Source organism: Salmo salar, chromosome ssa04 (genome assembly GCF_905237065.1).
Source record: "Salmo salar chromosome ssa04, Ssal_v3.1, whole genome shotgun sequence".
In the NCBI taxonomy this organism is placed as follows: Eukaryota; Metazoa; Chordata; class Actinopteri; order Salmoniformes; family Salmonidae; genus Salmo; species Salmo salar.
This window is the reverse complement of record NC_059445.1, coordinates 60,801,854-60,819,700: the sequence shown is the minus strand read 5'-3', so window position 1 is coordinate 60,819,700 and position 17,847 is coordinate 60,801,854. Positions and strand designations below refer to the sequence as shown.

The window sequence follows — 17,847 nt, the reverse complement described above, 5'->3', positions numbered from 1 at the left end:
GGTTCGCTCTCAGATAATGTCTCGAATCCCTGACATTGATCAAAGCTAGGCTGTGTTGCTCGGCTGTCTTGACTTCTGAACTGGTATTAGATGTTGTCCCACCGTTCAATTTCATCTTGGAGCATGTCTCATGACCCGGAGCCATGCATTCATCTCTTCCCCATGACGAAACTGGGCGCCTCTGCATCATCCTCAGCCTCCCTCTCCTGGTCGTCCTCTTCACTGCTGGAGGAGGACTTCTCAGAATCTAAAGAGAGGGGACACCAAAGATAGTCAAAATCAGTCTCTTCTGCCAGAACTTTTTACCATTACCATTTTCCACTAAGAAACTGTACTGGACCGGGTTTAGAAACGTTAAAATCTCTGATCTGTTTCCCAAAACCATCATTAATAACATTGCGCTTGTAATCTAACGAATGTATCAGACCACTCGTAGAACAGCCAAGTGTGTCGTTTGATTATATTTTGCATTCCCAAGTCACTTGACAACATGAGGTAGAAAGCGGGCTCTAGATGGATGTAACTCCTTTTAGCATAGAGATTGCCACTGAGGGCTTCCACCATTTAAAAGTAGTCAAGAGGCTGGGGATTTCTATGGGTTGGGAGCGATCAGGCAATGATCGGCACTAGGGCTGGCACGCTAATTGTATAATAGTGTAACCGACGTGAATGAAAAAAACTAACCGTCATAAAAATATATTTGCTAAAATTAATGTATTATCAACTTGATTCAAGTAATAGATATACTACCCCAATTTCAGTAGTGTAAATTGATAATTGTTTTGCTACCTGAATGCATTTATATCAAACTGTCTCCATCTCCTCCCAACGCACACAGACTCCTTCAAAATGCCTCCATTATCTGTACTACAGTGAGCATAACTCTGAACGTTCTCTGGTTTGTAAAGATGGTAAAATACACCCTTAAAAATCACCACTACGCTGAAATGAGCTACCAAATATCATCTTGGTGAGTGTGGACATTTATAAGCTAAAGTCATCAATGATGTTATAAAAACCAAGTTGAGAGCCATTCTAGCCTAGCGAACATCAAGTATGTGCGCAACATGTAGTGGGAGAGTAGACTCCAAAAAGAAATACAATTTGCCTAGGCAGCTAGGCTGACGTAGGCTACCAATTAGCCTTGAATATTTGGGTTAGTATACATTGTCAGACGGCTCCATATGCATTCATAATCAATCACCCAGTTAATTAGTGTGTGTGCACATCTGACATTGCAGCTGTAGCACTTGTGCTAATTTTGGTCCGTTTTGTCAAATTTGAGTCAGAGCAGGAGCCGGAGTCATTCACCACTACCTGCTAGTGGCGAGTCGACTCCAAAATAATTGATTCCTCGACTCCTTGCCCTTTGACTCCCGGTGTCGACTCCCATTTCTGGGTGTAAAGCTTAGATTTCACTAGGAATCGACTCCTTAGAGTCAGCATTTTTGCAACGGAGGAGACCGAATAGTGGCCGTAGGCTACTTCAGACAATAGAAACTCTTGCATCTTGAACGAGCGAAAGCGAGAGGCACAGTCAGGCATGGGCAGGTCGGCAACCAGACACGGCACTTGACATATTTATGAAATTGCTTATCCCAGTAACTAATAAGCATACACCCATTAAGAAAAATACTGTAAAAACCTAAATCCACATTTGAATTGAAAAATTGTTTGTCTGAGCGGGATGAGGAAAAAGGAATAGCAAATAAGTGTCTGCACAACTGATTGGCAAACGTACTGCAATTTGAGAAATCATGTGATTAAACGGAATAAAAATAAATCTACACTATGAAATAAAGATAAATGACAAATGATAGTAAAAAGCTTTGGAGCACCTTAAAATGACATTTTGGGCAAAAAGGCAAACACAGCTCCATCATTCATTGAATTAGCTGGCTCGTTCATCACAACACCCACTGATATTGCCAACTACTTTCAATTATTTTTTCCATTGGTAAGATTAGCAACTTAGGCATCACATGCCAGCAACTACAGGGTTCTATTCATTAGAGCACATAATGCTCTGCAGCAAAAATGTAAAATGGGTGTTTGTTATTGGACAATTTCTTACCCCTTTTTTGTGATATCTAATTGGTAGTTAGTCTTGTCCCATCGCTGCAACTCCCGTATGGACTCGGAAGAGGCTAAGGTTGAGAGCCATGCGACCTCCGAAACACAACCCTGCCAAGCCACACTGCTCGCTTAACCCGGAAGCCAGCCTCACCAATGCATCGGCGGAAACACCGTACAACCGGCGACGGAAGTCAGCGTGCATGCGCCCGGCCCGCTAGGGTTGCTAGAGCGCAATCGGACAAGGACATCCCAGCCGGCCAAACCCTCCCCTAACCCGGACGATGCTGGGCCAATTGCACGCTGCCTCATGGGTCTCTCGGTCGCGGCCGGCTGCGAGACAGCCTGGGATCGAACCCGGGTCTGTAGTGACGCCTCTAGCACTGCGATACAGCGCCTTAGACCACTACGCCACTCGGGAGGCCCAGTCCCTTCATGTTTTAGTTAGTTTTTCCCCGGTTGGTGCCTAATGAATACGACCCATGTTCATAAGGCAGGTCTCTCACCTTTAACATTTGCTACTGGGGCTACTGTTTAATTAATAAATACCTTATTATCACTTTAATGTTAACTCCCTACTATGTTTGTTTTTCACGTATCTCCAGAAACAGTCAACACGTTTGGCTTTTTCTCCTTGGTGTTGTGTACGATGAAAAGTGTATAGTCCTTCGGCGAAGCCTGTACGGCTTTGTCTCAATATCATGGTTTAAATAACATTAAGCCATCCCTTTTTAAATGTTTGTTCAAATAGGTATAACTGTTACCATTAACCCCTTCTAGCAGGAGCAAGAGAAAGACAGTAAAGAAAATCCATCCCGTCCCTGAGGTATTTCCGATTTCCCTGAGCTTGAATTCTCTCCCTTTCTTTTCCTTTTCTACTTAACACCTGTCTGATCTACTTGTCAGCAGTAGGCTAACCCTGGTGGTGGATCCTGTTACACACATACTAACACCCCTCTGTCTGTGGTCTGTCAGCTCAAACCTGTCACTGGTCAGGGGTCCCTACCTGATCTCTGCCTGGCTTTAGGCTTTACTTTTGGCTGTAGTTAAAGCTGCAATATGTATCTTTTTGGGCTACCTGACCAAATCCACATAGAAATGTGTTATAGATCTGTCACTAATTGAAAGCAAGTCTAAGAAGCGGTAGATGTGAGCTATTTTGGGGCGGCAGGTAGACTAAAAATCTGTCATTCTGCCCCTGAGCAAGGCAGTTAACACACTGGTTAACACACTGTTCCCCGGTAGGCCATCATTGTAAATAAGAATTTGACTTGCCTAGTTAAATAAAGGTTCAATTAAAAAAAGTGGACACTACACATCCAAGTATAACTGATAGAATTCTGAAAGACAAGCATTGTAATTTTGAATTCCGTAAAGTGAGTGTGGAAGTGAAAAAAATGATTGTTGTCTATCAACAATGACAAGCCACCGGGGTCTGACAACTTCGGATGGAAAATGACTGAGGATAATAGCGGACGATATGCCACATCTTCAATCTAAGCCTCCTAGAAAGTGTGTGCCCTCGGGCCTGGAGGGAAGCTAAAGTCATTCCGCTACCCAAGAATAGTAAAACCCCGTTTACTGGCTCAAATAGCCAACCAATCAGCCTGTTACCAACCCGTACTAAACTTTTGGAAAACAATGTGTTTGACTAGATACAATGATATTTTACTGTAAACAAATTGACAGACATTCAACAAGCACAGCACTTACACAAATGACTGATGATTGGCTGAGAGAAATGTATAAAAAAATATTGTGGGAGCTGTTTTGTTAGACTTCAGTGAGGCTTTTGACATTATCTATCATAGTTTGCTGATGGAAAAACGTGTGTAATGGCTTTACATCCCCTGCTATATTATGGATTAAGAGTTACCTGTCTAAGAGAACACAGAGGGTGTTCTTTAATGGAAGCCTCTCCAACATAATCCAGGTAGAATCAGGAATTCCTCTGGGAAGCTGTCTAGGCCCCTTACTTTTTCAATCTTTATTAACGATACGCCACTCGCTTTGAGTAAAATCAGTGTCTATGCATGCAGATGACTATACACATCAGCTAACACAGCAACTGAAATGACAGCAACACTTAACAAAGAGCTGCAGTTAGTTTCAGAATGGTGGCAAGGAATAAGTTGGTCATAAATATTTCAAAAACTAAAAGCATGGTATTTGGGACAAATCATTCACTAAAACCTAAACCTCAACTAAATCTTGTAATAAATAATGTGAAATTGAGCAAGTTGACGTGATTAAACTGCTTGGAGTAACCCTGGCTTGTAAACTGTCATGGTCAAAACATATTGATACAACAGTAGATAAGATGGGGAGAAGTCTGTCCATAATAAAGCATTGCTCTGCATTCTTAACAGCACTATCAACAAGGCAGGTCCTACAGGCCCTAGTTTTGTTGCACCTGGACTACTGTTCAGTCGTGTGGTCAGGTGCCACAAAGAGGGACTTAGGAAAATTGCAATTTGCCCAGAACAGGGCAGCACAGCTGGCCCTTGGATATACATAGAAAGCTAACATTAATAATATGCATGTCAATCTCTCCTGGATCAAAGTGGAGAGATTGACTTCATCACTACTTGTGTTTGTGAGGTGTTGACATGTTGAATGCACCGAGCTGTCTGAACAACTGGCACACAGCTCGGATATTCATGCATACCCCACAAGACATGCCACCAGAGATCTCTTCACAGTCCCCCAAGTCCAGAACAGACTATGGGAGGCGCACAGTACTACATAGGGCCATTGCAATATGGAACTCCATTCCACATCAGGTAACTGATGCAAGCAGTAGAATTGGATTTTAAAAACAGATAATACACCTTAGGGAACAGTGGGGACTGTGAAAATACACACATAAGACACAAACTCCACACACATGCACATGGATGTTGTATTGTAAATATGTGGTGGTGGAAATTATGAAATGTAATGGTATGTAGTATTTTAAACTGTATGTAACTGTCTTATGTTGCTGGACACCAGAAAAAAAATGGGGATCCATAATAAATACAACAGAAGAAAATGTACTGCTTTAAAATTGAGATGGCCTCAATGGTGCTATCCATGCTGTCACAGATACCATAATGGCAGATAAAGATACAAAGGAGTTCACTTTCAATGCTTTACACACAAGATCTCAGCCAAACACAGATCAAATTGTGTATCTGTCTCTTTGTGACTGTCGATAACGTCATAGTTACATACAAATATGAAGATGGCAATGTTATAAACAAGCGAATCAAGGTAAAAAAAAAAAGGATCTAATGAAAACCAATGACTGCATTAATGTTACAAGATATATTTTATAGGCTACATATTTCAATCATATTGAAATAATTTTCATGTAGTTATTTTTCCAATATTTGTCAGCATTGTGTAATCATTCTAATGTGAAGGTAAGAATGTGAAGAGAGAAAGCTGATCCGAAGGCAGCGCCGCCTTCTTTCGATCCTATCCGTATCAACATACACTGAACGCACAAAGAATTAGGAACACTTATTTCCATGACAGACTGACCAGGTGAACGCTATGATCCCTGATTGATTACACCTGTTAAATTCACTTCAAATCAGGGTAGATGAAGGGGAGGAGACAGGTTAAAGAAGGATTTTTAAGCCTTGAGACATGGATTGTATGTGTGCCATTCAGAGAGTGAACGGGCAAGACAATAGATTTAAGTGCCTTTGAACGGGGCATGGTAGGTGCCAGTCGCACCAGTTTTATTGTCTCAAGAACTGCAACGCTGCTGGGTTTATCACACTCAACAGTTTTAAGGGCAAATGGGGATGCAGTGCAACTCAATATTAGGAAGGGTGTTCCTAATGTTTTGTTCACTCAGTATACAACAACACACTTAAACCTTGTTCACACCGCAGGCCTTAATGCTCAAATAAGTTTTGTTTGCTGACATTGCTATGCTAGTTGTCATGGTAATGGCGGGAATGCATGCAGTGGGATAGGGTAATCGGTGGTGGTGCTTCCTCTCACTCAGAAGCTGTGTGGTAAGCTAAGATGTCATTGCCTGCCACTGGAAGTATCCCAGTTGCTTTAAATGTTCAAAATCAGTGTAAGAACACTGAGTCTCAAAGAATAAGATGGATTCAAAACAAGTCCTTTATGGCTTACCACAAGTCAACTAGCTAGCTGGTTAGCTTGCTAGCACATCAAATCAAATTTTATTGGTCACATACACATGGTTAGCAGATGTTAATGCGAGTGTAGCGAAATGCTTGTGCTTCTAGTTCCGACAGTGCAGTAATATCTAACAAGTAATCTAACAATTCCCCAACAACTACCTTATACACACAAATCTAAAGGGGTGGATGAGAATATGTACATGTAAGTATATGGATGAGTGACGGCCGGGCGGCATAGGCAAGGTGCAATAGATGGTATAAAATATATGAGTAATGTAAGATATGTAAACATTATTAAAGTGGCATTGTTTAAAGTGACTAGTGATCCATTCATTAAAAAGTGTCCAGTGATTGGGTCTCAATGTAGGTAGCAGCATCTGAGTTAGTGATGGCTGTTTAGCAGTTTGATGGCCTTGAGATTAAAACAGCTTCTGTCTCTCGGTCCCAGCTTTGATGCACCTGTACTGACCTCGCTTTCTGGATGGTAGCAGTGTGAACAGGCAGTGGCTCGAGCAGTTGTCCTTGGTGTCCTTTTTGGCCTTCCTGTGACAATGGGTGCTTTAGGGGTCATGGAGGGCAGGTAGTTTTCCCCCAGTGATACGTTGTGCAGACCGTGCCGCCCTCTGGAGAGCCTTGCGGTTGAGGGCGGTGCAGTTGCCGTACCAGGCTGTGATACAGCCCGACAGGATGCTCTCAATTGTGCATCTAAAAGTTAGTCATGGTTTTGGGTGATAAGCCAAATTTCTTCAGCCACCTGAGGTTGAAGAGGTGCTGTTAAGCCTTCTTCACCACACTGCCTGTGTGGGTGGACCATTTCAGTTTGTCCGTGATGTGTACGCCGAGGAACTTGAAGCTTTCCACCTTCTCCACTACTGTCCCTTCACTGTGGATAGGAGGGTACTCCCTCTGCTGTTTCCTGAAGTCCATGATTATCTCCTTTGTTTTGACGGCGTTCAGTGCGAGGTTGTTTTCCTGACACCACACAGTGTCTTCACCTCCTCCCTGTAGGCTGTCTCGTCATTGTTGGTAATTTTTTTATTTTACCAGGTAGGCTAGTTGAGAACAAGTTCTCATTTACAACTGCGACCTGGCCAAGATAAAGCAAAGCAGTTCGACACATACAACACAGAGTTACACATGGAGTAAACCAAACACAGTGAATAATACAGTAGGAAAAAAAAAGTCTACCGTAAATTCCGGACCCTAAGCCGCAACTTTTTTCCCAGGCTTTGAACCTCGCGGCTTAAACAATGACGCGGCTAATATATGGATTTTTCCCGCTTTCAATTTTTTTTCTCCCCCCCCCAAAAAAACATTCTGTGACGTGCTCAGTTTTTTGGCAGCATGAAGCTTTCATTAGACCAATGAAATTGCCGAACGGGTTAAGGTCAAACAACTTTTGTTTACTGTTTAGATTAAAATCAAGCGCTCTCAAACTTCCCATCATTCTGATTACGGTAGTCATTTTGTCACCCTCATCATGGCAAAGACACAGAGAAATGCATATGATGCAGCTTTCAAGTTGAAGGCGATTGATCTGGCTGTTGGAAAAGGAAATAGAGCTGCTGCACGGGAGCTTGGTCTTAATGAGTCGATAAGACGTTGGAAACAGCAGCGTGAGGAATTGACTCAGTGCAAAAAGACAACTGAAGCTTACTGCTAACTTTCCATTTTTTGTTACAAGCCGTGTTTCGTTAAAGCCTATTTATTTTTGTTACAAGCCGTGTTTCGTTAAAGCCTGTGTAAAGTTCATTTGTTTCAATGTACCGGTAGGCACATGCGGCTTATAGACATGTGCGGCTTATTTATGTTCAAAATAATATATATATTTTTTTTTAATTCAGTGGGTGCGGCTTATATTCAGGTGCGCTTAATAGTCCGGAAATTACGGTATATACAGTGTGTGCAAATGAGGTAAGATAAGGGAGGTAAGGCAATAAATAAGCCATGGTGGCGAAGTAATTACAATATAGCAATTAAAACACGAATGGTAGATGTGCAGAAGATAAATGTGCAAGTAGAGAGACTGGGGTACAAAGGAGCAAGATAAATAAATAAATAAATACTGTATGGGGGTGAGGTAGTTGGATGGGCTATTTACAGATGGGTTATGTACAGGTGCAGTGATCTGTGAGCTGCTCTGACAGCTGGTGCTTAAAGCTAGTGAGGGAGATATGAGTCTCCAGCGATTTTTGCAGTTCATTCCAGTCATTGGCAGCAGAGAACTGGAAGGAAAGGCAGCCAAAGGAGGAATTGGCTTTGGGGGTGACGAGTGAGATATACCTGCTGGAGCGTGTGCTACGGGTGGGTGCTGCTATGGTGACCAGTGAGCTAAGATAAGGCGGGGCTTTACCTAGCAAAGACTTGTAGATGACTTGGAGCCAGTGGGTTTGGCGACGAGTATGAAGCGAGGGCCAGCCAACGAGAGCGTACAGGTCGCAGTGGTGGGTAGTATATGGGGCTTTGGTGACAAAACGGATGGCACTGTGATAGACTGCATCCAGTTTGTTGAGTAGAGTGTTGGAGGCTATTTTGTAAATGACATCGCCGAAGTCAAAGATCGGTAGGATGGTCAGTTTTACGAGGGTGTGTTTGGCAACATGAGTGAAGGATGCTTTGTTGCGAAATAGGAAGCCGATTCTAGATTTAATTTTGGATTGGAGATGATTCATGTGAGTCTGGAAGGAGAGTTTATAGTCTAACCAGACACCTAGGTATTTGTAGTTGTCCACATATTCTAAGTCAGAACCGTCCAGAGTAGTGATGCTGGATGTGCGGGCAGCAATCGGTTGAAGAGCATGCATTTAGTTTTACTTGCATTTAAGAGCAGTTGGAGGCCACGGATCAAGCCCACTATTGTTGTGTCGTCTGCAAACTTAATGATTGAGTTGGAGGTGTGCATGGCCACGTAGTCGTGAGTGAACAGGGAGTACAGAAGGGGGCTGAGCACACACCCTTGTGGGGACCCAGTGTTGAGGGTCAGCAAAGTGGAGATGTTGTTTCCTACCTTCACCACCTGGGGGCAGCCAGTCAGAAAGTCCAGGACCTAATTGCACAGGGAGGGGTTGAGACCCAGGGCCTCCAGCTTGATGAGCTTGGAGGGTACTATGGTGTTGAATGCTGAGCTGTAGTCAATGAACAGCATTCTTACATAGGTATTCCACTTGTCCATGAGATAGGGCAGGGTGCAGAATGATGGCGATTGCATCGTCTGTGGACCTGTTGGGGCGGTATGCAAACTGAAGTGGGTCTAGGGTGGCTGGTAAGGTGGAGGTGATATGATCCTTAAAGTCTCTCAAAGCACTTCATGATGACAGAAGTGAGTGCTACGGGGCGATAGTCATTTAGTTCAGTTATCTTTGCCTACTTGGGCACAGGAACAATGGTGGCCCTCTTGAAGCATGTGGGGACAGCAGACTGGGATAGGGAGCGATTGAATATGTCCGTAAACACACCAGCCAGCTGGTCTGCGCATGCTCTGAGGACGCGGCTATGGATGCCGTCTGGGCCGGCAGCCTTGCGAGGGTTAACACTAGAGGTTGACCGATTATGATTTTTCAACGCCGATACCGATTATTGGAGGACCCCCCCCCCCCAAAAAAAGCCGATACCGATTAAATCGGCCGCTTTTTGTATTTATTTATTTGAAATAATGACAATTTCAACAATACTGAATGAACACTTATTTTAACTTAATATAATACATCAATCAAATCAATTTAGCCTCAAATAAATAATGAAACATGTTCAATTTGGTTTAAATAATGCAAAAACAAAAGTGTTGGAGAAGAAAGTAAAAGTGCAATATGTGCCATGTAAAAAAGCTATCGTTTAAGTTCCTTGCTCAGAACATGAGAACATATGAAAGCTGGTGGTTCCTTTTAACATGAGTCTTCAATATTCCCAGGTAAGAAGTTTGAGGTTATTTCTCTCTATACCATTTGTATTTCATATACCTTTGACTATTGGATGTTCTTATAGGCATTTTAGTATTGCCAGTGTAACAGTATAGCTTCCGTCCTTCTCCTCACCCTTACCTGGGCTCGAACCAGGAACACATCGACAACAGCCACCCTCGAAGCGTCGTTTACCCATCGCTCCACAAAAGCCAACTACTCCAAGTCTCAGAGCGAGTGACATTTAAAACGCTATTAGCGTGCACCCCGCTAACAGACTAGCCATTTCACATCGGTTACAGCAGCCTATTCTCGGGAGTTGATAGGCTTGAAGCCATAAACAGCGCTGCTGGCAAACGTATGAAAGTGCTGTTTGAATGAATGCTTACGAGCCTGCTGCTGCCTACCATCGCTCAGTCAGACTGCTCTATCAAATCATAGACTTAATTATAACATAATAACACAGAAATACAAGCCTTTGGTCATTAATATGGTAGAATCCGGAAACTATCATTTAAAAAACAAAACGTTTATTCTTTCAGTGAAATACGGAACCGTTCCGTATTTTATCTAACGGGTAAGTCTAAATATTGCTGTTACATCGTACAACCTTCAATGTTATGTCAAAATTATGTACAATTCTGGCAAATTAATTACGGTCTTTGTTAGGAATAAATGGACTTCACACAGTTCGCAACGAGCCAGGCGGCCCAAACTGCTGCACATACCCTGACTGCTTGCACAGAACGCAAGAGAAGTGACAATTTCCCTAATTATAAGAAATACATGTTAGCAGGGAATATTAACTAAATATGCAGGTTTAAAAATATATACTTGTGTATTGATTTTAAAGAAAGGCATTGATGTTAATGGTTAGGTTTGGTGCAACGACAGTGCTAAATCGTCACCCGTTTGGCGAAGTAGGCTGTGATTCGATGAGAAATTAACAGGCACCGCATCGATTATATGCAACGCATGACACGCTAGATAAACTAGTAATATCATCAACCATGTGAAGTTAACTAGTGATTATGTGAAGCTTGATTGATTTTTATAAGTTTAATACTAGCTAGCAACTTACCTTGGCTTCTTGCTGCCCTAGCGTAACAGGTAGTCAGCCTGCCATGCAGGCTCCTTGTGGAGTGCAAAGTAAGGCAGGTGGTTAGAGCGTTGGACTAGTAACCGGAAGGTTAAAAAAAACGAATCCCCGAACTGACAAGGTAAAAATCTGTCGTTCTGCCCCTGAACAAGGCAGTTAACCCACTGTTCCTAGGCCGTCATTGAAAATAAGAATGTGTTCTTAACTGACTTGCCTAGTTAAATAAAGGTGCTTTTTTTTATAATAATATATATATATATTTACTGCTCAAAAAAATAAAGGGAACACTTAAACAACACAATGTAACTCCAAGTCAATCACACTTCTGTGAAATCAAACTGTCCACTTAGGAAGCAACACTGATTGACAAATTTCACATGCTGTTGTGCAAATGGAATAGACAACAGGTGGAAATTATAGGCAATTAGCAAGACACCCCCAATAAAGGAGCGGTTCGGCAGGTGGTGACCACAGACCACTTCTCAGTTCTTATGCTTCCTGGCTGATGTTTTGGTCACTTTTGAATGCTGGCGGTGCTTTCACTCTAGTAGTAGCATGAGACGGAGTCTACAACCCACACAAGTGGCTCAGGTAGTGCAGCTCATTCAGGATGCCACATCAATGCGAGCTGTGGCAAGAAGGTTTGCTGTGTCTGTCAGCGTAGTGTCCAGAGCATGGAGGCGCTACCAGGAGACAGGCCAGTACATCAGGAGACGTAGAGGAGGCTGTAGGAGGGCAACAACCCAGCAGCAGGACCGCTACCTCCGCCTTTGTGCAAGGAGGAGCAGGAGCACTGCCAGAGCCCTGCAAAATGACCTCCAGCAGGCCACATGTGCATGTGTCTGCTCAAACGGTCAGAAACAGACTCCATGAGGGTGGTATGAGGGCCCGACGTCCACAGGTGGGGGTTGTGCTTACAGCCCAACACCGTGCAGGACGTTTGGCATTTGCCAGAGAACACCAAGATTGGCAAATTCGCCACTGGCGCCCTGTGCTCTTCACAGATGAAAGCAGGTTCACACTGAGCACATGTGACAGACGTGACAGTCTGGAGACGCCGTGGAGAACGTTCTGCTGCCTGCAACATCCTCCAGCATGACCGGTTTGGCGGTGGGTCAGTCATGGTGTGGGGTGGCATTTCTTTGGGGGGCCGCACAGCCCTCCATGTGCTCGCCAGAGGTAGCCTGACTGCCATTAGGTACCGAGATGAGATCCTCAGACCCCTTGCGAGACCATATGCTGGTGCGGTTGGCCCTGGGTTCCTCCTAATGCAAGACAATGCTAGACCTCATGTGGCTGGAGTGTGTCAGCAGTTCCTGCAAGAGGAAGGCATTGATGCTATGGACTGGCCCGCCCGTTCCCCAGACCTGAATCCAATTGAGCACATCTGGGACATCATGTCTCGCTCCATCCACCAACGCCACGTTGCACCACAGACTGTCCAGGAGTTGGCGGATGCTTTAGTCCAGGTCTGGGAGGAGATCCCTCAGGAGACCATCCACCACCTCATCAGGAGCATGCCCAGGCGTTGTAGGGAGGTCATACAGGCACGTGGAGGCCACACACACTACTGAGGCTAATTTTGACTTGTTTTAAGGACATTACATCAAAGTTGGATCAGCCTGTAGTGTGGTTTTCCACTTTAATTTTTAGTGTGACTCCAAATCCAGACCTCCATGGGTTGATAAATTGGATTTCCATTGATTATTTGTGTATATCGGCCAAATCGGTGTCCAAAAATACCGGCCACTCCGATTAATCGGTCGACCTCTAGTTAACACGTTTAAATATTTTACTTACGTCAGCCATGGAGGGGGCAGTCCTTGTTAGTGGGCCGCAACGGTGGCACTGTATAATCCTTAAAGCGGGCAAAGACGGTGTTTAGTTTGTCTGGAAGCGTGACGTCGGTGTCCGTGACTTGGCTGGTTTTCTTTTTGTAGTCTGATTTCCTGTAAACCCTTCCACATACTTCTCGTGTCTGAGCCGTTGAATTGCGACTTCACTTTGTCTCTGTACAGGCATTTCGCTTATTTGATTGCCTTGCAGACGGAATAACTACACTGTTTATATTCAGCCATATTCCCAGACCTCTTTCCATGGTTAAATGCGGTGGTTCGCACTTTCAGTTTTGCGCAAATGCCACCATCCATCCACGGTTTCTGGTTAGGGTAGGTTTTAATAGTCACAGTGGGTACAACATCTCCAATGCTCTTCTCTATAAACTCACTCACCGAGTCAGCGTATACATCGATGTTATCTGAGGCTGACCGGAACATATCGCGGTCCACGTGATCAAAACAATCTTGAAGCGAGGATTCCGATTGGTCAGACTAGCGTTGAATGGTTCTAGTCACTGGTACATCCTGTTTGAGGTTTTGCCTATAAGACGGTAGGAGCAAGATGGAGTCGTGGTCGGATTTGCCGAAGGGAGGGCGGAGGAGGGCTTTGTATGCATCGCAGAAGTTAGAGTAGCAGTGATCGAGTGTATTTTTACATTTACATTTTACATTTACATCATTTAGCAGACGCTCTTATCCAGAGCGACTTACAAATTGGTGCATTCACCTTATGATATCCAGTGGAACAACCACTTTACAATACACCAAAGCGTAGCGCAATCAATATGCTGACAGAATTTAGGTAGCCTTGTTCTCAAATTTGCTTTGTTAAAATTCCCAGCTACAATGAATGCAGCCTCAGGATATATGGTTTCCAGTTTACATCGAGTCCAGTGAAGTTCCTTGAGGGCTGTCTTGGTGTCTGCTTGAGGGGGAATGTACACAGCTGTGATGATAACTGATGACAATTCACTCATTTGTTTGTAAAGTTTTAACAACCTAGTTGACTGTTCCGAAGTGTTGCATGGCCAAGAATCAGATTTATTTATATATGAGTGGTTTGAAATTTGGCTGTAAATATCTGATTCCAAGTGCTCTTTGGCTATTCAGACTATAGGAAAAAAAGATCAGATTTGAATATGCAAAAATAGAATTTGAGTCACTTCAAACTGCCAGTGTGAACAAGGCTTTAGTGAGCGTTCTCTACGTGCTAGCCTAGCAGTTAAGAGCATTGAGCCAGTAATCAAAAGGTTTCTGGTTGTAATCCACAAGCCGACAAATCTGTCACTTAACCCTAATTGCTCCTGTAAGTCACTTTGTATAAGAACTTCTGCTAAATTACTAAAATGAAAATGTGTTTTGTGAAACGCATGTTACATCTTTGGCTGTTACGAAAACAATGCATCATTCAAACACTCAATGGCTTAAGTTCCATGCTATTGGGAAACCTAGCCCTGTTCTGTAGCACAATATGCAAGTACAATTTGGCTCTTGCACTGCCCTTAGAAAAAAATATTGCAGTCAGAGTATGCTGCAAATACTGCATCCAAAATAAAAAACATTTACTACCGTAATAATTGCAGAATTACTAAAAGGTGAACTGCAGTAATTCTGCACTCTAACTGCAGTTCAACTGCAGTAATTCTGCAATTACTGTGTCCAAAATACCACAGTCGACTGCACTTTTACTGTAGTTTCAAAACGTATCTTTTTTGTAAGGGTGGCCATAGCAACACGAGTAGTGGACTTGCTCTTTCGTCACACTTCCAAACGTCTGAAGGGGACATGTTTCAATAAAATTCATCACTTAAATGTCATTTTTTCCATTTACCTTCACCTTTGTTGGCATCCTGCTTGCTTTTTTTTGCCATAAGCTTCTTCTGCTTCAGCTTTTCCCTGAAATATACATACGTGTAACATAAACCATCAGCAAGTATACAGTTTACAGCAGAGACTCAAAGAATAAAGGCCATGTATGCTCTATACATTTTATTTTTTTTAGCAGGTCCATGATTACTACACCAACCTTTTCTTCCTGCGTTTGGCTGTTCTTTCATCAGCTGCCTGTTGGTTATCTGACACCTTGTCAAGATAGTCCAAATCCATCTTTTGCTGCAAGAACATTTTATTATTAAAATCTTATTGGTTACCCCCCATCGCTTGAAAGAAATTGGTTCCCATGAGAAAAGATGTAGTCGGGTGTCCTTGGGGAGCCCGTAATAAAAAATAAAAAAAATGCCCACCTTCTCAGTCGTCTTGTCCAGAAAGTCCTGTCTCTGATACTCTCGCCTGCGAAGGTGTCTGTACACATGGAATTCTCCACTTCCAGCTCCTGCACTGGAGCCTGGAGAAGATTCATTACATATCTCATCAGTGGGTTTAACACACATTGCTTAGTCTATAGTGTTTCTGAAAAATGCGTCCATAAGCCTCTCTTGCAAGGGCTCGCTCTACTCTTGGACTGCAAAAAAAGGGAATCGCACATGTCCTTGCCGCTACCTGAGAATTCACTAATTCATCCGCCAAATTGCAAGCTTACCCATCACATCCCGCACAAACTCCGGAGGAGCCCGGGGGTTCCATTCTTTCGGTCGGTCTGGGATAGGTGCAGGTTTATCCTGTAAACATACGTGAGTATTCATAGATGTTTACGACAAATTAACTAACTAGTAGCTATAGTAACACACTGTTCTATCTACCGTAACGTTAAGCACATATTCGCTGGTGCTAACGTCGTTAGTTAGCCTGGCTAGCTGTGGAGATAAACATGTGCCATTTGAAGATATCCTCAAAGGCCCGAACCTCCCCAGCCACTTACAGGGTTTCTCATCAATCTCTCCAACTTCAGGCGTTGCTCCTCTGCTGGAGTTTTGGCTATAATCAAAGGTTGAGATTCCTTTCCTGGCGGTTTCCCTGGTCTCCCATCTTTTTCCTTGATCACCGCCATCTTTCGAATATGATGTTTGTCTTCTTCTACATTGATTTGTAAGTACAAGGTTTAGCTCCGCCTAGCGTACTGGTGGGTGCATTCCAGGAAATGATAAATGAGTATTGTGCTGAATTGGTTATTATTTTACTGTTGGTATATTAGGCAGGCCCTCGTAGAAAAACACAATGAACGATGTTCTTTCAAATGAAGGTAGTTGATTTACCTTGCAGAATGTTATTCTAAAGTAGCATCTCCTTGAGAAAGTTGTAATGCAGAAGTCTTGATAGGCCAATAGGGGGCACTCCTCCCCCTAGTTCAGGGATCATCAAATACATTGACGTGGGCCGATTTTTTTTATTGAGCGGATGGTCAGGGGGTGGAACATAATTAAAAATAATTTGTAGACTGCAAATTGACCGCATGAAGCCCAAACAGATATAACGTTTGACTAAAACATAGTCATTTCAAACCTTGCTTATATTTGTATAAAATCACATATATCTCTTGATTATGCATGTGAATTGTGTTTTGTTGGGGAACCCTGCCCTAGTTTAATCGGCCAATCTTCAGTTTCTACTACCATTTGTGGACATAAATTAATGATATGTACCCATTGATTTTTTTAAGAATATCTAGTTGCGGCCAGATATATTGGCACCCTTGCACTTAAAAAATAAACATTTTTCGATTTATTCTAAAATAAATTTAAATGGATTATTGGATTTTCTTGTTATTGGATTTTCAACATTACAGAAATAAATACATTTTTGTAAAACATTTATTGAAATTCTTAAACAATCAAACATGTGGAGTTTTGATAATGCTGTGGAGTTGCTTTGCTGCCTCTGGTACTGGGGGACTTAAACATGCGTGCGCAAGGCATCATGAAGTCAGCAGATTATCTACGGCGAGATCATAAAACAGCAGTTGATGGAGGGCACCCCTCAAACATTGAAGAATTAGAACAGTTTGCTGGTAAAAAAGTGGGCCAAATCACAAAGGTGTAGCAAGCTCATTGATGGCTACAATAAGTGTTTGTTTGCAATTATCATGGGAAAAGGCTGTGTAACCAAGTACTAGCTCCGGGGTGCCAATAATTATCATTTTGTCCATGCCATTTGTCTCCATTACAACTTAAGTTTACAAAAAATACAATTGGTTCTGCAATGTAATAATCCAATAACAAGGTGTGGTGACCAAACGTTTTATTCATTATTATTTCAACTCATTTTTAGAAGAAATTGGGAATTATTTAAGAAAGGTGCAAGATGGCAATTTATTTCACATCAATTTTAACTTATAAATGCCTCATGAGCTTTAGTTCAACAGTCATACCCAATCAGAGCCCAAAATATAGCCTAAGCTTGTTTTATTCCAATGTTTGTGAACAAGATAAATGTAAACAGACTCTGTATAGACTCAAAACAAGCTTAAAACTATCATTTTGATAAAATGGTCAGTACTTACATCCATAGCTCTGTCTATGAATTTGAGTGGTTGCATTACTCCAGCCCCATCCCTCAGCTTTTTACCGAAACAGTGGTGGGGGCAACGCTTTGTTATTGTTTCAACAGCGGTTTTGCCCCTTTAAAGGCAAAAGCTTGGGAGACTTGGCTTGATCCTGCCTTGAAAAACATATTCCAGAGCCCTTGCACATTAAAAATGACATCCCATTTATTGTGACAATGTAACCAACTCCCCTACTTGAAATAAGACGCATGATTTCTTTATTGGTCATTGCTCAACAACTAATGCTTGTTGGGCATGTTGGCATAAGATGATGCATTAGCATCACCCAGGAGAGGAGCGAGCGTAAGGTTAGCCTTAAAAAAATAACTCCATTCCTTTCCATAAGGACAATATA

General features: G+C 42.6%; 1 protein-coding gene across 2 annotated transcripts in view; it reads right to left on the bottom strand.

Moving 5' to 3' along the window:
• LOC100196452 (PRKR interacting protein 1) overlaps positions 1 to 16,040 on the bottom strand; it is a 16,377-nt gene extending 337 nt beyond the window's left edge. Inside the window, exons 1-6 of one of the 2 annotated variants that reach the window (XM_014197085.2) lie at positions 15,873 to 16,040; positions 15,594 to 15,672; positions 15,298 to 15,398; positions 15,081 to 15,166; positions 14,892 to 14,950; positions 1 to 247 (exon numbers count right to left, since the gene is read on the bottom strand). The exon at positions 1 to 247 is cut by the window's left edge and continues 164 nt beyond it. In XM_014197085.2, coding sequence (XP_014052560.1) covers positions 150 to 247; positions 14,892 to 14,950; positions 15,081 to 15,166; positions 15,298 to 15,398; positions 15,594 to 15,672; positions 15,873 to 16,001 — 552 coding nt within the window. In that variant the 5' untranslated portion in view covers positions 16,002 to 16,040 and the 3' untranslated portion in view covers positions 1 to 149. Of the gene's footprint in view, positions 248 to 14,885; positions 14,951 to 15,080; positions 15,167 to 15,297; positions 15,399 to 15,593; positions 15,673 to 15,872 lie in introns of both variants that reach the window. The other variant, NM_001141481.2, reaches the window with a different exon arrangement.
• Positions 16,041 to 17,847: the final 1,807 nt, after the last annotated feature.